Source organism: Castanea sativa, chromosome 9, assembly GCF_040712315.1.
Source record: "Castanea sativa cultivar Marrone di Chiusa Pesio chromosome 9, ASM4071231v1".
NCBI lineage: Eukaryota > Viridiplantae > Streptophyta > Magnoliopsida > Fagales > Fagaceae > Castanea > Castanea sativa.
The window spans coordinates 32,420,022-32,442,647 of record NC_134021.1 but is presented as its reverse complement, the minus strand read 5'-3'; the positions used below and the strand labels follow the sequence as shown (position 1 = coordinate 32,442,647).

The 22,626-nt window shown below is 32.0% G+C and overlaps 1 protein-coding gene across 2 annotated transcripts; it reads left to right on the top strand.

Annotated features, from left to right (window-relative positions):
- The first annotated feature begins 1,495 nt into the window (after positions 1–1,495).
- LOC142610332 (GDSL esterase/lipase At3g26430-like) lies at positions 1,496–13,284 on the top strand. Of its 2 annotated transcripts, XM_075782136.1 has the most exons (6): positions 1,496–1,816; positions 3,652–3,919; positions 5,768–5,977; positions 6,075–6,244; positions 8,734–9,004; positions 12,922–13,284. In XM_075782136.1, the coding sequence occupies exons 2-6, from the start codon at positions 3,661–3,663 to the stop codon at positions 13,179–13,181; spliced, it is 1,170 nt and encodes a 389-aa protein (XP_075638251.1). In that variant the 5' UTR covers positions 1,496–1,816; positions 3,652–3,660; the 3' UTR covers positions 13,182–13,284. The 2 variants fall into 2 exon arrangements, with proteins under 2 accessions (XP_075638251.1, XP_075638250.1); XM_075782135.1 differs by lacking the exon at positions 1,496–1,816 and having other exon boundaries at positions 3,409–3,919.
- The last annotated feature ends 9,342 nt before the right edge of the window (positions 13,285–22,626 follow it).

The window sequence follows — 22,626 nt, the reverse complement described above, 5'->3', positions numbered from 1 at the left end:
CCTTATCCCAACACAGCAACAACCCAAAAAAAAGAAAAAAAAAAAGAAGATATGTTTTATTCCCAACAAAAAAAAAAAAAAAAAAAACCGGTGGAAAAACGGCCAAAATAGGAAATTAACAATAATTTCTAAACAATATAATTAGTAGGTACTATTAAAAAATTATATTTTTTACTAACATCTCGAGTATAAAAAAGTCGATTTTGGGCCTAAAAATTGAGTCTTTAAGGGGTTGATTTTAATGGTCTGACTACATCTGATGTGGCATTTTTTCCATGTAGCGTCCACCTGAAAATCGAGTCTCTAAGACTCGATTTATAACCCTTTACAACGCTTGTAAAATTTTTTAAGCCCATCATTTACATCTTCTCATCAGAGAAGAAAGAGAGAGAGAGAGAGAAAAAAAAAAAAAAACTCAGAAACAGATCGGCGTGGGTGGACCGGATCGACAACCTTCTTCGTCTTCCTCTGCCTTCGCTTATTCCACTTCAAGCTTCTTGTCTAGATCGACGACCTTCTTCAACAACCACCACCGCTCCGCCTCTCTACCACGCGTCAACATGTATAGAGCCTCGAATCCGTCGTCTCCTTCGTTGCAATTCTCCATTAACCACCACCGCTCGATGGACAGCAAAACAAAACCATGATCGGCGACGGCGAGAATTCTGGGTTCATGGGTTTTGGATTGCTGATTTTGTGGGTTCATGGGTGTTTTTTTTTTTTTTTGGGTTTGGATGTGACTGTAGGTTGTGGTTGAAATGGCGGTTTGGTGGCTGTGTTGGTGGTGGTTCGGTAGCTGTGGTTGTGGTTGCCGTGGGCTGTGTTGGTGGTTGTGGCTGTATTGGGTTTGGTTGTAATAGTGGGTTATGGTTGTGGCTATGTTGGTGGTGGTTTGTTTGTTTGTTTTTTTGCTGTGGATTGGGGTTGCCATATGGAGTTTGTTGCTAGTGGAGTGGTGGTGGAGGTGGATGTGGCTAGTTGAAAGTTTGTTGTGGGTGATATATATATATATATATATATATATATATATATATATATATATATATATATATATATATTTTTTTTTTTTTTGGGTATTTCTGCCTTTCTGGGAATGGCTTGTACGAGAGACTTAGACTAAAATTTTTTTGGCTTATAAATCGAGTGTTAGAGACTCGATTTCCAGGTGAGCATCACGTGGAAAAAATGCCACATCAGACATGATCAGATCATGAAAATCGACCCTTAAAGACTTGATTTTTAGGCCCACAATCGACTCTTTTAGACTCGAGATGTTAGTAAAAAATATAGTTTTGTAACAGTACCTACTAATTATATTGTTTAGAAATTATTGTTAATTTCCTATTTTGGTACTTGATAAAAAAAAAAAAGAATAATTACTATAAAAAATAATGTCTTATTGTTACCCATCAATTCAATCATTCCGAAGAGTCAAGAATCCCAAGTGGCTCTCCTTATTTATAGGTTGTCTCTTTCATCGTTCTTTATTATCTCTTGTAAGCGGTGTTATATAATCCATCTCTCTCTCTCTCTCTCTCTCTCTCTCAGATAATATATATGAAACTTCACGGCTTGAGACTTGTTATGTATGGGCTTTTAGTAGTAGTAGCCTCAACGATATTGTTTCTTCAAAATCTAGTGGTGGCTTCAACACATGAGTGTGATTTTGGGGGTATCTTCAACTTTGGAGACTCGAATTCTGACACAGGTGGTTTATCAACAGCATTTGGATAAGCCCAATCTCCACATGGAGAGTCCTTCTTCCATGGCCCTGCTGGTCGCTATTGTGATGGCCGTCTCGTCGTTGATTTTATAGGTACTCGTCTTTTTTTTTTTTTTTTTAATATTAATCTTTAATTAGCACTATTTGATGCTTTGCATATTATAGCATTGACTACGCCTCTCGTTTTGATACTAATAAAAAATAAAAATTATTTTACTATTTAATTTATTTTTATTATTATTTATACCATGGTATAATGATAATATTCATAAGTTTACCATTTTATTACTATGTATGATCTCATCACTATTTCAGCTAATTTTTATTTTTATCTATCATACTTTAAACCGCCACTTAAAAAATAGATTTTATATATATATATATATTGAGAAGAACTACCTACACACACACACACACACACATATATATATATATATATATATATATATATATATATTGAGAAGAACTACCTGTGTAGAAAGTAGAAAACACTTCTAATTTATTTATTTTCTTGTTGTCCCAAATTCACTAAAATAAAATGGCCAAAATGAAAAATTATTATTATTATTATTATTTTTGATCAACAAAGTGAAAAATTATTAGGATTTAGGAAAAAGGGAAAAGTGCAAAGAAAGAAACAACATGCTGCTTTGGCTGGACAGTGGACACCACGTGAAGCGGATATTTGTCCGCATTCTCTCTTTTTCTTTATTATTTGTATTCTTTTATTGCTAAATTACTATCTGTCAGCATTCTGATTACTTTATCTATAAAGTTCTTTTAATCTAGACATGAACCGACACTCCGTATACTACAAGACAACAAAAAAGAAAAAAACCACACTGCCAAGCGGCCCAAGCCCCATCTTTTAAAGATATTATTTCAATGTCCGAAAAACTATATATTGAGCAATCAATTTTTTAAATTAACTTTGAATTGCTTTTATTTATTTATTTTTAGAACCATTTAATTTAGAATTACAAATAATTCATTATTGCATGAGAATTCTAGGTTCATGGGTTTTGGATTGCTGATTTTGTTGGTTCATGGGTGTTTTTTTTTTTTGGGTTTGGATGTGACTGTAGGTTGTGGTTGAAATGACAGTTTGGTGGTTGTGTTGGTGGTGGTTCGATAGCTGTGGCTGTGGTTGTGGTTGTGGTTGCCGTGGGCTGTGTTGGTGGTTGTGGTTGTGTTGGGTTTGGTTGTAATAGTGGGTTATGGTTGTGGCTATGTTGGTGGTGGTTTGTTTGTTTGTTTTTTTGCTGTGGACTGGGGTTGCCATGTGGAGTTTGTTGCTAGTGGAGTGGTGGTGGAGGTGGATGTGGCTAGTTGAAAGTTTGTTGTGCGTGATATATATATTTTTTTGGGTATTTCTGCATTTCTGGGAATGGCTTGTACGAGAGACTTAGACTAAAATTTTTTTGGCTTATAAATCGAGTGTTAGAGACTTGATTTCTAGGTGAACATCACGTGGAAAAAATGCCACATCAGATATGATTAGATCATGAAAATCGACCTTTAAAGACTTGATTTTTAGGCCCAAAATCGACTCTTTTAGACTCGAGATGTTAGTAAAAAATATAGTTTTGTAACAGTACCTACTAATTATATTGTTTAGAAATTATTGTTAATTTCCTATTTTGATACTTGATAAAAAAAAGAATAATTACTATAAAAAATAATGTCTTATTGTTACCCATCAATTCAATCATTCCGAAGAGTCAAGAATCCCAAGTGGCTCTCCTTATTTATAGGTTGTCTCTTTCATCGTTCTTTATTATCTCTTGTAAGCGGTGTTATATAATCCATCTCTCTCTCTCTCTCTCTCTCTCTCTCTCTCTCTCTCTCTCTCTCTCTCTCTCTCTCTCTCTCTCTCTCTCTCTCTCTCTCTCTCTCTCTCTCTCTCTCTCTCTCTCTCTCTCTCTTAGATAATATACATGGAACTTCACAGCTTGAGACTTGTTATGTATGGGCTTTTAGTAGTAGTAGCCTCAGCGATATTGTTGCTTCAAAATCCAGTGGTGGCTTCAACACATGAGTGTGATTTTGGGGGTATCTTCAACTTTGGAGACTCGAATTCTGACACAGGTGGTTTATCAGCAGCATTTGGACAAGCCCAATCTCCACATGGAGAGTCCTTCTTCCATGGCCCTGCTGGTCGCTATTGTGATGGCCGTCTCGTCGTTGATTTTATAGGTACTCATCTTTTTTTTTTTTTAATATTAATCTTTAGCACTATTTGATGCTTTGCATATTATAGCATTGACTACGCCTCTCGTTTTGATACTAATAAAAAATAAAAATTATTTTACTATTTAATTTATTTTTATTATTATTTATACCATGGTATAATGATAATATTCATAAGTTTACTGTTTCATTACTATGTATGATCTCATCACTGTTTCAGCTAATTTTTATTTTTATCTATCATACTTTATATATATATATATATATTTTTTTTGAGAAGAACTACCTGTGTAGAAAGTAGAAAACACTTTTCATTTATTTATTTTCTTGTTGTCCCAAATTCACTAAAATAAAATGGCCAAAATGAAAAATTATTATTATTATTATTTTTGATCAACAAAGTGAAAAATTATTAGGATTTAGGAAAAATGGAAAAAGTGCCAAAGAAAGAAACCACATGCTGCTTTGGCTGGACAATGGACACCACGTGAAGCGGATTTTGTCCGCATTCTCTCTTTTTCTTTATTATTTGTATTCTTTTATTGCTAAGGGAAAAAGTGCCAAAGAAAGAAACAACATGCTGCTTTGGCTGGACAGTGGACACCACGTGAAGCGGATATTTGTCCGCATTCTCTCTTTTTCTTTATTATTCGTATTCTTTTATTGCTAAATTACTATTTGTCAGCATTCTGATTACTTTATCTATAAAGTTCTTTTAATCTAGACATGAACCGACACTCCGTATACTACAAGACAACAAAAAAGAAAAAAACCCCCACTGCCAAGCGGCCCAAGCCCCATCTTTTAAAGATATTATTTCAATGTCCGAAAAACTATATATTGAGCAATCAATTTTTTAAATTAACTTTGAATTGCTTTTATTTATTTATTTTTAGAATCATTTAATTTAGAATTACAAATAATTCATTATTGCATGAGAATAATAATTTTTAAATTTAATATTATTCCAATCAAATAACCAAATAATTTCTCTCCCAAATGCTTCGAATTGCTTAAACCGCTAAACACTTAAATTTAGAAATCCTTACGATGTTGAATATCTCAAATTTAAAGTAAATTTATAATGGTAGGAGTAATTTGTAATTTTAAATGAAATTAGAAGGTCAGTTGCTTAGATTTAAATTGAAAGAAGCATATTATAAACCAGGTAATTATTAGAGGAAGATTTGTTGCAAGTGCACATATGAGTGCTGAGTAATTTTAGTTTTATATTTTTTCGTAGCTGTGTATATGACAATAGTTTTACCATGTGAACCATTTTGTGTATTTTTTTTCTTATTTAAATGTAATGATCTATATCAGATATTTTAATGCTAAAAATAATGTCACCTAATCATTGCGTTAGACATATTGAATGGAATGACAGAAAGTGCAATACTTTTATTAGTTTAAGAACGAAAAATAATTTTTAAAAATTTAGGGGTAAAAATAATATTTTAGCCTTTTAACAAAATAAAATCCTAAAAAAAAAAAATCTTGGGTGAGATGGGTGTGTGGGTTCCATATGTTAGTGAGACATAGGGCTTGTATGCCCGTCTCACCTAATACCATCTCAATCCTATAATTTCAAAAGAAGAAGAAAAAAATCAACTTATATTAAAATTCAAATACAATTTTGTTCCACTTCTATGGTTTGAGGTCTAATTTGTTAAGATTTTGAAATTTTAGGGTTTAATTTACTATTTTCGAAACTATAAGATCTAATTTGTTACTTTCTAAAACTTCAAAATTTAATTTGTTACACCCTTAAATTATACTAAGATTTAAAATGTAATTTTCTCAATTATCAAATTTTTTTTTATAACGTTTACTTATTTGATTGGGGTATTTCAGCTGAGAGCCTAGGATTACCATATTTGAATGCTTACCTTGATGCTGTTGGATCCAACTTCAGTCATGGGGCCAACTTTGCTACGGCTGGATCCACCATTAGACCCCAAAATACAACTCTTCATCAAAGTGGTTTTAGTCCCATCTCTTTGAATGTTCAATGGTATCAATTCAATGACTTCCATCGAAGAACCCAAATTTTTCGTCAAAAAGGTAATAACTTCACATTTAGGTTCGATTTTACGTGCTTTACTAATAGTAAAATCAATGACATTCTTATTATGAATCCTTTGGATGATGCCTTGTCTAGAACGCATTTTCCAGGAATTATTGCCCAAGCCAGAATTGTTTTCTCGTGCTTTATATACGTTCGATATTGGTCAGAATGATTTGACAGCAGGCTATTTCCTTAACATGTCTACCGATCAAGTTAGAGTATATGTTCCTGATGTCTTGGCTCAGTTTAAAGATATCATTCAGGTATGTGGATAATCTATATCTGTATACGTCCAAAAGTTAAAAGTGTAGTATTTATTATTGTTACATCATTTATTTATTTATTTTCTCTTTTTAAAATTTTCTTCTCCCAATTCTCAAAAAAAAAAAAAAAAAACTCTTCTTTTCCCTATTAGTTCACACCTATTGTTATACTTCTTTCAACTTTTCTCCTCTCTTTTTGCCTCTTTATCTCTCCACTACTTTATGCTTTACCGACACATTTTCTTCATCCTTTTATCTTTCTTATATATTGACTTGTTTTCTTCCTATATTTTTCGGTATAAATTGGATATCATTTCTCCTATTCAATTCATATTTTTCCCACACAAAAATGTGAGTTCTCTCTCTCTCTCTCTCTCTCTCTCATGATTTTTATTCTTCCTTATAACTCCAATTAAGGTTGATGGTTCCTTTTTTTTTTTTTATATATTTTAATATGTGTTTTGGTATTGTGTGTGTGTGTGTTTTTTTTCTTTTTCATATCCTATCAGAAAAGTCCTCTCTTTCCTTTTTATATATAGCTTTGATTGAATTTTGGTTTGGTTAATACTTAGATTTTTTTGGAAATAAGAATTTGATATTATATCAAAACAAAATCTACATGACTATGAATATGCTTACCAATTGTTTGAGTAATAAATTATTATAAAGTCTATTATTTATTCCTTTGGTTTCATTTTAATTTTGGTTATAATAACATTGTAATTTTGTGATGAGTTTTGATCATTATTATTATAATTTCATTATTCCTTAACAGATGAGAAATTTGAATAATAAATTTGAAATTTATAAATTTTAGATATATATTATACAAATATAACACACTACAATAGAAGTTTGAAGAATATGGTTCACCTTAAAAAAATATTAATAAAAAAAAGAATGATGTACTTATAGAAATAAAAAGATAAAAAATACTTGTAGAAATATATATATTTTTAAATAGACAATATTTGTAATGTGTAGAATGAGAGAGAGAATAACAAATTTGAATCTAATACGAAAAACACATTTGGCAATTGTTCATTTTAAAATAAGGGAGTGTTGTGTTGCGTGGTTAACATAGTTCATAAAACTTAGCACCAAAAGGGTTATACACACACACATGGGAGTCATAATTGAATATACAGAGCCAAGGGTATGTGGGAAGAGAATTAAAGTTGACCTCAAGGTCCAAAGCCTAAGCTATATATGCAATATACAAGTAAACTCATGTATGTAATCTCCTTAATTTTAGTCACGGTTTTTACAATTAGTATTTTATTTACTATCTTTAGCATCTTTTATTGTTATTATTTTTTTGCAATTTTTACTTTGTTCAACTGTTCATTTTCTTCAACTATTGTCTTCTTAATTCAATCTTTCATCGCCTCCAATTATTTAAAAAAAAAAAAAAAATTCATTTGATTCGGTCTATAGATTTTTAAATTTTCTCACTTATATCTTTTTAAACTCTAGAGTTTCACTTTGCTCATCCTTTCATCTACTTAATTTTTAAATTTCTTATTATTTCATTTCCACCCCTATCCTCTATTCCTCTCAAGTTGTCCATGACAAAATAGGTCAATACTCTCTCTCTCCAATTTTGTTTCTTTACCTGTGGAATTTTTTTTTTTTTTTTTTTGGTTTCAATCACTTATTTTTAGGATTCTAGTTGTAAGATATCTAATAATAAAATTGTCGCTAGAATTGAGATCTCATTCGAAAGAAAAGATATAAAATATTTGGAGTTTTTTTTTGTATATTTTCTACTAATGGTTCTTTTTGTTATTGTTGATTTAGTTGTCACATCATATTTGTTTCTCTTTTTGATAATCTGTATAGACTTTTATGCATAGTTAGGTATTTTGTTATTCCAATTCTTGATCACAAGTTTTTTTCTTTATCCCATTGGTTTGATTTGATTTGGGTTAATAATTAGTTGTTTTGCAAGCTAAAATTTGATTTTTTTAGTGATCCATTTAAATCTTAAACTATGAGACTTTACTAAATTTTGTTTATTTTTTAATTTTTTTGGGTGAAAAAATTTGTAATCTTTTTTAATCTTAATAGTTGTATTAAAATTACTTTATAATCAATGAAAAGCAAAAGTTAGTCGAGCGAAATAATCGGATGAATGACATATTTTAGTTTTTGCAATTATATTTTCATTATTATTATTTTACAACTAAGCATATGTAGAAACTTAATTCTAATTATATTTGGTTCAAGACATTTTTAGAAAAAAATTATTGAAAAAGAAAAAAAAAACTGATTTTTTTGACAATTTTATATTTCTTATAAAATTGGTATCAAAACTTTATTAAAATGATCATTTATCAATTTCCGAAGGATACATGTTAACCGAATTCTTTATAATATTTTAACAGTTTAAGATTTTGGAGAAGCCGTAATTTAAGATAATGCAGCTTTTAAAGTACTTTTGGGTTTTTTTGAACTAACAGTAACAAAATACATGGTTGCTATGCTAGTATATATATGGTCAAGGGGGAAGATCATTCTGGATACATAATACGGCTCCGGTTGGTTGTTTGCCGTACGTCTTGGATCGTCTGAAAATCACAGCCGCACAAGTGGACAAGGCTGGATGTGCAGCTCCTTTCAATGATGTTGCTCAATATTTCAATCGTAAATTAAAAGAAGTTGTGGTCCAACTTCGGAAGGATCTTCCACTGGCTGCAATCACCTATGTTGATGTTTACTCGGTGAAGTACTCTCTAATTAGTCAAGCAAGGAAACATGGTAAGCCCTCCATATATCCCATAAATGATATGAGCTTTCTCAATTCTTTTTGGCTTATTGTACTTGTGTTCAACAAGAGGCCTCATCTGCTATTAGGAATTTTTAACATACATAAATGATACGTAACTTGTGAGTTAAAATAAAGAGTGGTAAATTCCAGTTAGCTCTACTAGTAAAGTTTCTGATAATTATATAAGAAATCTGGGTTCAATTTCATTTACATCAAGAACTGATTGGTGTTTTGGTCTAATGATAAAGAACTATCATTAAGAGCGGACACTATAGGTTGAAACTCTCTAAAAAAATAATAAATAAGGAGCGGAAAGTACATGAATCAAAATTGAAAAAAAATCTAGTATTATATTTTTTTGTGTCACAATCTTGCCATGACTCTAATGTAGCAGATTGTGAGTGATGGAAAAAAATGAAGCTGACAACTTAACCGAGCAGGCGGAGAGTTTTGCCTTTAACTTTAGTCTTAGAACATAATGAAGTTGACAACACCATTTGGAGTTGCTGAGTATCATCATGTTCTTCCTCTTCTTGCTTTTCATCTCCCTTCAAACGCATGGGGAATCTCCTATTGAGTTTGGATGCAAGCCATAAAAACCGAGGAGGAGGTGACCTTTTGTAAGAATGTCTGCTAGCTGATCATGGGAGGCCACAAATTTATAAAGAAGATCGTGTCTGAGTACTTTCTCCCTAACAAAATGATAATCTACCTCTATGTACTTTGTCTTTGTATGGAAAACAAGATTTGAAGCAAGAGCAAGAGTAGACACATTATCACACTAGAGGATAGGGGGAGCTTGAAGAAAAACACCAAGAACTTTAAGCAACATATGAATCTAGCAAAGCTCAGCAGCAGAAGAAGCTAGAGCCCTATATTTGGCTTCAGTGGAGGATCTTGAAACAGTGGCCTGCTTCTTAGCAAACCATGTAATGGGGCAATTACCAAAGAAAATAACAATACTTGAGATGGATTTTCTATCAACAGGGTCCCCAGCCTAATCAGCATCATTGTAAGTAGAAAAGATCAAAGGGCCTAGAGTAAAAACAAGGCCTTAATGAATAGACCCTCTCAAATACCTCAAAATTCTCTGTAGCTTTTAGATGAGTATTAGTGGGAGAGCTCATAAACTAACAAGTCTGTCGGACAGCAAAGGATAGATTTGGCCTAGTGAAAGTGAGATATTGGAAAGCCCCTACCATGATTTTGTATTGAGTAGGATCAGCTAATAGGGAACTATCATTGGGCCACAAATGAGTATTAGGAGAGCATGGGGTGTTGCATGGTTTACAATCAGTCATATTGGTAAGAAGATCTAAAGTGTACTTAGATTGATGAACAAACAACCCAAGGGGAGTATATTCAATTTGGAGTCCCAAGAAGTAATGAAGCTTACCTAGATCCTTAAGATCAAATTCTTGATTAAGCTTATGGATAAGAGAAGCAGTAAAGAGAGGATGATTACCAATAACAATAATGTCATCCACACAGAGCAAAAGAAAAACTAAATGACCATCATGCTTGTAGATAAAGAGGTTACCATCAACACCAGAAGTAAGAAACCCAACATGAAGTAACTAAGTTGTAAATATTTCAAACCAGGCCCTATGTGTCTGTTTCAAACCATAAAGGGCCTTATGCATCAGACACCCGAGTGGGACAAAAGGGATCAACATAGCTTTGAGACTATTTCATGTAGACCTCTTTAAGTTTTCCATGAAGGAATGCATTGCTAACATCAAGTTGCTTGAGATCCCAACCCTAGTTCACAACAAAGGCAAGAAGTAATCTAACTGTTGCAAATTTTATCACTGGACTAAAGGTCTCTTTATAGTCCAAACCATATTGTTGAAGATAGCCTCTAGCTACTAATCGAACCTTGTACCTAATTATAGTGCCATCATTATTCCTTTTGAGCTTGAAAACCACTTCATGTAATAATGTTCTTATCCAAAGGAGCTAGGACAAGAGACCATGTATGTTGCTTTTTTAGATATTGAAACTCGGAATCCATAGCATCTACCCATTGAGGGTATTTAGCAGCAATAACATAAGTAGGGGGCTCTTGGTAAGTGTAATCAGTAAGAACTCTGAAAACGTTAGGCTTATGAATACCATGTTTTGATCTTGTTACCATAGGATGAGAATTAGTAGAACAAGGATTAGAAGTAGGTGGAATACAAGTAAATGACTTAGAAGAAGTAGGAATAGAACATGATTCAGAAATGAGAACAGGTGAGATGGAAGGTGGATCAGTAACACGTGAAATAGAAGATGGCAAAAGGGATAAAGGAATGAGATCATCATGAACCGGTGAAACAGAAGAAGAGATGGATTAAGGAAAGAAGCAACAATGGAACTAGGGGAAGATGCAACAGAAAACCAATCACAAGTAGTATGAGACAGAAAATGAAATTTGAGAGTTTGTGAGATTAGGATTATTAGCAAATGAGAAGAGCATTAAAAAAAATTAAAAAAAAAAATCATGTGACAGGCTTTGTTGAATGCAGCAAATGGTGGAGTGTAGTATGTGCCCCATTTGATCCATGATTTTGATTTCAAGGACTGTTACTTTACCTTTACTTTTTTTTTTTCTTGTCAGTTTTTTTTCCCCTCTCGGGTAAGTAATATTTCATGCATTTGGGACTTGGGAGTGCTCTTTTAGAGTCGGTGGTGAGCTCTATTTTGTTTTGATTTATGACTTCGTTATTGGTGTTGTTTTCTTTTTTGGGATGTCTAAGACTTTATTTGGTTCTTTTGCCCTCTTATCTTTCTTTTAAAAAACAAAAGAGTGATACTAATTACTGTATATATTATCATAATTGTCAGTTTTAGTAAGTTCAAGTAAAATTTTGTCATCAAATAAGAAATCTAAAATTTGAACTCTTGCTCACACAAAAAATTAATTCGTGTCTTAGTCTAATAATAAGAGCAATCATTATAAAATGAATTTCATATGTTAAAATTCTATCACATCTAAAAAAAAATAACAACTATATTCAATAAATATATGGACGGATTAAGTAATAAATGATATATAAATAAAATAAATAAATAAATAATATACTACTAATAAAATCTTTATACTTGTGATGAGGGGATGAGGTTAAGTAACACTTTAAATAAGAGGAAAGAAAAGTATCAATTGACATTAATTACATTTTTTTGATGGCAGGGTTAAAAATGGCATAGAGTATTTTTGAGGGAAAAGTGGAATAGAGTAGGTAGTGTACAATATTTTTAAAACATAAATTATGAAGTTTTAGTTGGAGCAATTATTCTTTTCATTCAATGAGTTTAACAAAGGCAATATAAGCCACATGTTAAAAGAACAATGTGAAATGTACTAATGTCTACATTAAGTTATATGATTGATTACAGCGTGTAATTCTTAACGTTTATTATAATACTACAATTACATATATTTTCTACTCTGTACAACATTTTGAGGAAAGTAATTTCATAACTTTCAAAGAATTAAACTTAGTAAAACTTGTATATAATTTAAATTATTATACATACAATGTTAAAAATTTTACAATTTTATATTATATCCTTGAAAGTCAAATCAATGAAACTTTATTTGATTATTGCTTGAAATTTGATATAGTTTCAAATAGACAAAGTTTATGTACAAATTGATTTAAAGAAAACTTCCTCCAACTCACTAGATTACGATTAATAAAACCATTTACATGTACTTTTAGTTATATGACTTATTGAATCAGTTATGTAATTTGTTTAGATAATATAGGTAGATGATTTTATAATGAGTTGGAAATGATTCCTCTAAACCGAATTAGAGAAAAACTTTGACTGCTTCAATTGGAAATCACATCAAACTTAAACTTTTTATTTATTTATTTTTATTTAGTATAAAAATCTTAGTTTGACATGAAATTTTCAGGGTTTAAGGAATCGTTGAGGGCTTGTTGTGGCCATGGAGGCAAGTATAACTACAACATGCATATAGGATGTGGAGGAAAAATAAAGGTGCATGGCAAAGAAGTTTTAGTGGGGAAAGCGTGCGAAGATCCATCAGTTTGGATTAATTGGGATGGCGTCCACTACACTCAGGCAGCTAACAAATGGGTTTTTGATCAAATAGTTGGTGGTTCATTTTCTGATCCACCCATTCCATTGAAATTGGCCTGCCATAGGCATTAATTTTAGCCTAGTGAATTGTGCAAGTTTTATACAATTACAATCTCATTGACCACTCATTCTTATGCCATTTAAATTAGAGTTATTAGCACTGTTTGTTTCTTTAGTTTATATCTACCTTAATCCATTTCAAAATAGAACCATTATTAGATAGTTATTTTGGATTTTGAATAATTAGTGGAATTTATCATTCATGTCAGAGGATAGACTATTATGTCACTATAGAGTCCACAATAATTTTCCTTCTCTTTTACTTTAGTTATTATAACAAGTATTTGTATACAAATATAATACAAAAATATTTTTTGTGTTTTATACATTTAATTATAGAGCATGTATTTTTGTTTCATACGGCAAATGAAAGTTTTATTATAATAAGTACATATACGGATGATATCTGTTATAGTACATGTATCATACTCCTATTGATGCCGCCAACTAGATATTATTTTTAAAAAAAATCTTGAATATGTTTTGAAGCTGGTCAGTTTATCATTGTAATAGTCATGTTTTATACTATCAATTATAGAGTAAGTGTATTTTTGCTTCATATGGTAAATGAAATATTATTACGTGTATCATACACCTATCCATGCAGCCCTAGATAAAATTTTTCGAAGATGTCTTTAGTATTTTTTTAAAGCTGGCCAGCTTATCATTGTGATAGTCAAGAGTGCCATTTATTTGGCAAAGTGTTGGGAAATTTAGACTCTGATTGATAGAATTAATAAGTTTTAAACCCAAGTTGTTAATTAGATTTATTATGCATAAAACTTGTTAAAACAACAAACATCAATATCATGTCAAAATCATATGCAGCGGAAAAGTAAACAAGATAAGATATAATGACTCAGAAAAACCAATGAATCTAACTAGTTTCAAAGTAAAAAACCTGGGGGGAAACTCCCCCGAAAAGCAATTCACTATAGTAAAGAGAAGTTTCAGATTTAGTATAAAACATTTATCCCTAAACTCTACAATCCCCATAGGTGAACTCACAGCAGAAACCTTCTACTGCCTTAGAACCTCTGAACTCTTCAATATATGAACGCCACCCTTTGATGCACGGATCCCAGTAAGTGACTAACTCCTTTGCACGAATCCCAGTACGTGACTCACTCACTAACTTGAGGAAGAAGAATGTTGGCTACAAAGTTTTTTACTTCATCAACAATGAAGATCAAGAAGCACTTGGTTACAAAACCCTAAGGCGCAAAAAACGCAGAAGACGTAGTAACTTCTTTCAAAGAGAATAAAACATCGGTCACCTTTTGCATATGTTCTCCTTGTATTTTCTTATGTAACGGCCTCTAAAATAAGCCTTATATATGTTTAGGGTTGTGAGAAAAGAAACCCTACACAAATACAAAAGCATGGGTCGAAAATCAGATCTAAAATTTTGATTTTCGTAACCTTGGTAGATACCTCGATAGATAGTATCTGTCGAGCCTCATTAAACCTCGATAGATAGTTATCTGTCAAGCAGCTGTCGAGTTATCTGTCTACAGGTGTCGAGTTATTTGTCCAGTTTTAGTAAACACCTTTTCTTCACTTGTTTCTTGATCCAATCTTCATGGCTTTAATATTAAATTTGAACAACATGTTTTTTGAAGTATTAAACACATCCTAGATCTATCCAATTACAAGTAAAGTGCGTTTTATTAAAGGATTAGCCAACTACATAAAATATGTCTTTAATAATCTCCCCCTTTGACAATTCGTGACAAAACCATAACAAACAAATGAACATATGAGAGAAGTCATAAATCATTCAACTCATACACACTAGATAGCTATCTGTCGAGCAGCTGTCGAGTTATTTGTCTACAGGTGTCGAGCTATTGGTCCAGTTTTAGTAAACATTTTTTCTTCACTTGTTTCTTAGTCCAATCTTCATGGCTTTAATACTAAACTTGAACAACATGTTCTTTATAGTATTAAACACATCCTAGATCTACCCAATTACAAGTAAAGTGCGTTTTATCAAAAGATTGACCAACTACATAAAATATGTCTTTAATAATCTCCCCCTTTGACAATTCGTGACAAAACCATAACAAACAAATGAACATATGAGAGAAGTCATAAATCATTCAACTCATACGCACTTGTTAAGTACAATAAAATCTATCCTAACACAAACTCTTGAAAAATTTTGCAAGAAGAGAGTTCATGGCAATTAGACTTTGACAACCTGTATTTTTGAAACATTTTAAACAAAACACGTCAAGGCATCTTTGTGTGAAACAGAAATAATAGATTGCATACAAAATATAAGAATCATGTGTATAAAAATAAAAAAGAAACAACACATGTAGAGATAGGTGAATGAAACATACATCATCACATATATATCTAAGAAGAAGAAGCTAAAAGTACAAGAAGAAGAAGCTAAAAATAGTTCCTATAACAATAAGGAGGTAAACACTACCCCTAACAAGATGAAACACATCTTCCCCTTACAAGGGCATGTATTTCTCTCCCTAACTTGTAGAAACTTAAAAAGAAACCACAATTTCTTCAATTTTTCTCCCTTTTTGTTATAATTGACAAATGATACAAGAAGCTAGACAGCTTCACCTGAGAAACATAAAGATGATCAAGAATGATCAAAGAGACACAAAAAATCCATAAAAATGTATGAATGTAATGAAACAAGATGCTATGGATGACAAGATCAAAGAAATATGCAAAACATGTGAAAAACAATGCATGCAAGAGAACCTTAATCGATTGAGAGGTGTTGAGAAGCTATCGAGCCAACCTCGATGGATCGAGAAGGTGTCGAGGATCTATCGAGCAGACAGGAGATATCTTGATTGATCCACCTAGCTATCGAAAAGCTATCGAGATTGCGATAAAAATCAACTGAAGAGCTCGATAGATAAGCCAGGTGTCGAGAGGTGTCGAGGAGCTGTCGAGATACTTAAAAACAGTTTTTCAAAAAGGAGAAAAATACAAACATAAATGCAATCAAACATGCAACTCAACCAAAGATCCAAACAACATTTTAACCTCTTAAAAACATCTTTCAACAAAAAAAATGTCATGCATTTTGATCCAAAAACACACACACACACACTAAACACGTCTAACCAATTTTATATTTCAAAAATAAGTTAAGATAGTTTAGTGAGCATACATTAACATATGTAAACCTTATGATGGTCAAATCACATTGTACCTACATATGTATCAAAAGTAGCAAAGAGTTTTGTGTGTTGTGTGTGAAAACATCACAAGATTGCATAAATGTCTCTATGTTATGATGATTTGAGATATGAGAAAATCACTTTAACTCACACACAATTATAACTATTTGATGGGGACTATCATTTTTGAGGTACATCTTATAACTCCCACATCTCCTAGAAAACACGCTTGCAATAATGTTTTAAAGCATTTTGTTCTTTTTGCCTTTTATTTTCTTTGCATATATATATATATATATATATATATTTTTTTTATTTTATCAAGCAAATCATGCATGGGTATACACGAGAGAGAAAAGAAATACCCATTTATGTTAAGTTTTTTGACATTGCACTTTTACTATGCCGAAACATACAGATGTCATTGACATTACACTTTTGCTATGCCGAATCATACAAATGTCATTGTCATGATTAGCGGATAATAGTGGTGAGATAATTATTTATGTCTTTCTCTTAGGATTTTCTAGCCCTTCCCGTCAAAAAGAGTGATACGAGTGTTAAGTATAAGAGATCACTTAACCTTACTCATCACCAATAAAAAGCCACAAAACTCACTTGCTTAGTTAAGATAGAAAGAATTAAAGTAAAGGACAAACAGAAAAGACAATTAAGTCTTAGGTTCCTTTCTCACCCACACAGCACGAGTCTTTGGCCGTGAAGATGAAAAGACACGTGTCCTAGTATAACTACTAAAGGACATAGAGCAATTAGAATTCCCCTGAATTTGAGGTAAAAAACTCAAAACTTTTAATAACTTATCAAGAGTTTCCATGACAACGGGGGTCAAGAATCACACTCAGGAAATTAATCCAAACAGAGTGTACCCGCTTTGATACCACTTGTTGAGAAATTTAGACCCCGGTTAATAGAATTAACAAGTTTTAAACCCAAATTGTTAATTAGATTTATTGTGCATAAAACTTGTTAAAACAAATAAACATCACTATCATGTCAAAATCATATGTAGCGGAAAAGTAAATAAGACAAGATATGATAACTTGGGAAAACTAATGAAACCAACCAGTTTCACAGTAAAAAACCTAGGAGGAAACTTTCCCGAAAAGCAATTCACTATAGTAAAGAAAATTTTCAGATCTAGTACAAAACCTTTGTCTCCAGACTCTATAATCCTCGTAGATGAACTCACAGTAGAAACATTCTACCACTTCAGAACCTCTGAACTCTTCAATATATGAACGCCACCCTTTGATGCACAGATTCTAGTGCGTGATTAACTCCTTTGCACGAATCTCAGTGCATGACTCACTCACCAACTTGAGGAAGAAGAATGTTAGCTGCAAAGTGCTTCACTTCATCAGTAATGAAGATCAATAAACACTTGGTTACAAAACCCTAAAGCGCAAAAGATGCAGTAGCTTCTTTCAGAGAGAATAAGGCATCGGTTACCTTTTACATATGTTCTCATTGTATTTTCTTATGTGACGGCCTCTAAAATAAGCCTTATATATATCTAGGGCTGTGAGAAAGGAAACCCTACAAAAATACAAAAGCATGGGCTGAAAATCAGATTTGAAAATTCTGATTTCCATAACCTCGATAGATAGTATCTGTCGAGCCTCATTAAACCTCGATAGATAGCTATCTATCGAGCAGCTGTCAAGCAATTTGTTCACAGGTGTCGAGCTATCTGTCTAGTTTTAGTGAACACTTTTTCTTCACTTGTTTCTTGGTCCAATCTTTATGGCTTTAATATTAGACTTAAACAACATGTTCTTTGAAGTATTAAACACATCTTAGATCTACCCAATTACAAGTAAAGTGCGTTTTGTTAAAAGATTAGCCAACTACATAAAATATGTCCTTAACACAAAGCTTATTGATGTGAGATTCCACAAAATAAGGGAGTTGATTGTTACAAGAGACATTGTTCTTGAGAAGTTTCATACTGTAGAGAATGTAAATGATATGTTGATGAAGCCGACAAAACTAAAGATTGAGAAAAAAGACAATGACATAAAGGTAATCAAGAGAAAGTATAGGAATCAATTTCAATTCATTAACTTACAAAATATTTGAACCCTTGAAATTTAATCAACATTCCGTTCGCTTTTACTAGCTGTTGGAAAAACACATGTAATAACAGATTTGTATCTCATACAAATACATGCAGTGGAATATGAACGGATCTACTTCATTCATGATTGATAACATGTACTATGTAAATTTCAGAATTCAAGAACAAGAGAGCGTATCTTGGTGTGGTGAAATTCAAAAACAAAAGATCAAAAGTACTTGGGAACACTTTTAATCTTCACTCCAATTTCACTTTATGTCCAAGAAGTATTGTCTCTCAATTAGTTTTCAGGGGAGAATAATTGAGTGGCTTTTTTTTTCATACATACACACTATTTTACAATGATATTTCCTTCTAAAATTCTGTATGTTTCTCCCTTTGTATCTAATTTATTATCTAATTGGGTTGAATTTTTGTGCCTTTCCAATTGGCTTTAGTGTATGGCTTGGAGTGGAACCAAAAAGGAACAAATAAGACTCTAGCTCCAATGAGCTTTGGATTTTTTTATCAATTCTTGACAAGTCGAAAGTTACCATTAATTATATCTAATATTATTATATAAATATAATTACACTCTAGGCCTTATTTATAAATTATATCCCAAGACTTTATTGTACATGTAATATCTTCATAAAATATTCGTAGTAATACAAAGTCATGAAAATAGACTACCACTTTGAAAATTACTACATCTTTAATCCTTGAGTACCTGGTTTAATCCTTTAAGTTATTCATCATATATTTATGAAATCTAATTTCATAAATATATACTTTAATAACTCCTTACTGAATTGGTTAGGCTTAACATTCTGAATAACCAAACCTATTAAACTTATCTCAATGGAATATTGTGTACATCTGTTAAGAGATTATAAATTTCATCTTAAGAATATATGTTCCATCAATACTAAATGTGCCTGCCCAACGTACAGAAGTTTTGATCATGACTTTAGATCTTACTCCTGATATATCAAAGTAACCTGCACTTCATGATTAGATCCATTATTCTCTCAGGATTAAGAGTTCATGCAAATAGAAGTCGTGAGATTCATTATTCATTTGACAGTCGTTAGAAGAATAATAAATCTCACAACAGTTCAGTTCAATATGTCTTTACCCTTAAAACATATCAATATATCAACTAGAAGTCTTCACTTCCATTATCAAGACAAATCATCTTAGTTGATATGTTATAGTCTTCGCAGATGAAATGCCCAATTTCATCACCGACTACGAACCAAAATTCTGAATTTATAAAAAACTTGTGATTCATATCTTTTGTGACTAAATCACATACTATGCATCTCATTGACTATATGATAATGTCCAAATATTCATGTTACCATTATTTTAGGTAAAAATAAAATAACTTTATTAATCACAACACAATGTTATACATAGCATCATACAATAGGATTTAAGGGCACACATCCTAACACTAGCTTCCTACCAATCACTAAACTCTTCACCACATTCTTTGTACTCACCTGATTCTACATAATCAGAGTTACCATAGGTTTTAAATTCTGCAAGCCTTTCAATCTTTTTGGGTGTGGCAAATCATTAGAGATACCTTCTCCACTAAGTCCAGCTCCATCAAAATCATCCTGGGTTCTCTTTGCTTTCTTACCTTCAGCTACCACTGCCAAATTGTCGAAATTATGATGGGAGAACACCTGAGTCCTCATAAGGAATAATGATGGTGTTGCTACTTTGAGCCATAGTTTGGTTGAGATATTCTATGTCTTTCTTGTACATCATATGGAACGCGCATTTCTTCACCTCCAATTTTAATTCAATCCACTGAATTCATTTGATTCACATTCCTTCAGTAATTTTATGTTGTCCTCTTTTTAGTATTGAAGAGCAAATAAAGGACCCAAATATGATATGATAAACCAATAATTATCCTAGTACTTGGTGTAGCAAACATTATTTTTGCATTCACCATGAACTCATAGGAAAAATGTACAATTTCCATGGATTTGGTGATGTTTAACAGAACAAATAAAACGCAAACACCAGTTCCCATCCACTCATCACACAAATGAGAAGAAGATTTTTTTATTTATTCACTCTAACCTTAATACTTTGATGGCTAAACCACTTTAGAATTTCACTTCCAGGACTAACGATTTCATACTTCCTATTGGAGTCTTGAGTGTCAAATCTTTCTTTTGGTGGTTTTTTAATTCTTTATCGCATATTTACTTTAGATTGATGAATTTTTGCGTTGAATTCTACTTTGGGTTGAATTCTTTATTGCATATTTATCCTATGATATTATATAGTATATAATGATATAATTTTATTCTATTATGTAATATGGCTTGGATAATTTGGTGTTTACAACTATATATTTTTCTTTTGAGTATTCTTCTACTCATTTTCTTTTATACAAATTTGTTATTTCTCTAACATTCTCTCCCAAAAAATGTGATTATTCTCTCTCTCTCTCTCTCTCTCTTATTTATTCCATCTTGAAACTCAACTTTAGATGAAATTTGTATTTTTTGTACCTCTACTTAACTACTTTGGCTACTCACATGAGATACATGAGAATCTAAATGATTCTCAAAATTTGCAGGGGAGAGAAACCTTTAGGAAAGACAGGATTGAATGGCGGGTAGGCGGGCAGGTAGGAGGGATATTGTCGATGATCTCAATAAGTGGTTCGATGACAAACCCAGGCAACAAAAATATACCCACTCAATCACAAACCCAGGCAATAAAACCAATAAACACAACACTTACACACACTCAAATGAACATACATTAACCCTAAATTTTCTCAGTACAACACAGTAGCTACAACACATAAAACGTGCATTTTATGGCAAAAGACCAACCTCTCCCGCTATATCTATCAACCCAAAGAGACACAAACACAGATTCATACACTTACACACGAACATTCAAAAAGACCTTCACACACTCAAGTGCTTCCGAACATTGCACATGCCACCATAATCCCAATCCTTATCTCTGATTTGCGAGCTTCTTCACCTCCACCTTACAGGTTGTGCACGCACATCCACCAAATCACCAATCTAGACACTTTAAGGAGAGGAAAATAGTTTGAGTTTGCGAGTGGATATCGAGAGAGAGTGAGAGATTTAGAGAGATAAAATGAATCAAGACTCTCTTTCTCAAATTTGAATATGTTTTTCTCTCCTCTCCCTTGTCGCAACAACCTAGTCTCATTGCCACCATTCAATTCTCTCTCTCCTAAAGGTTTATCTCCCTTGTAAGTTGGAGAATTATTTAAATTCTTGTGTGTCTCACATGAGTAGTCTATTAGTATCTATTTATATCTATACTACTATTTAAGGGGTTTCCCTATTTGGGATCCTTATTTTTTTTGGGTTCAAAAATACCCCTACACCCCTACATTTAAGTAAAGACAAAATTAAAGGACAATTTGGTAAAAATACAACTTTAACTCACCCAAAAACATTGCCTAAAAAATAGGGCTACTCTCTTGTTGATTTTCAAATTACTTTATCCACTTACAAATTCTAAATACGTAATATTAATGAGAAAATGTGTAAATCTTAAATTGGAATGAATGAAAAATTATGATAGTAAAAAAAAAAATCCTCATCGCAGCGCAAAACGCGTGTGATGAGACTAGTATTCGTATAAAACGAATTGGAGTACTAGTTTGACGCTCGTGAAGTTTAGGAAGTAAATTGGCTAAAATGAAAGTTTAAGGGATGTAATAACCACTATCCTAAAGTTTAAGGGGTGTCAGAGTATTTTTCCCATTTTTTTTAAAACACATTGCATTTAAAAAAAATCCATGACACAATAATAGTATAACAAACGAGTTTTTTTTTAATCAATAAATTTATTTTATTATTTATTCTTAAAAGTAATGTGCTTAGAAAAATATTTTAGAAAATAGGCTCATTTTAAAATCGTATTTTAAAAACCTGATTTTATTTAAAATTCTTCTAATGTAGCAAGCGTTGGCAATGCAACTCTCCATGTGGAATTCATGTTTCCAAAACACGATTTCAAAGTGCAAATTTTGAAAATTTGCAATGTGTGCAAGGCATCAGCATAAATTGTTTTGCATTAAAATCGTATTTTGGAAACCTGATTTCAAGGTTAATTGAAATGATGTTTTAGAAATACAATTTATCAATGGACACTTGCCAATTAGCTCTTGCCACATCAATACAAATTTTAGGTG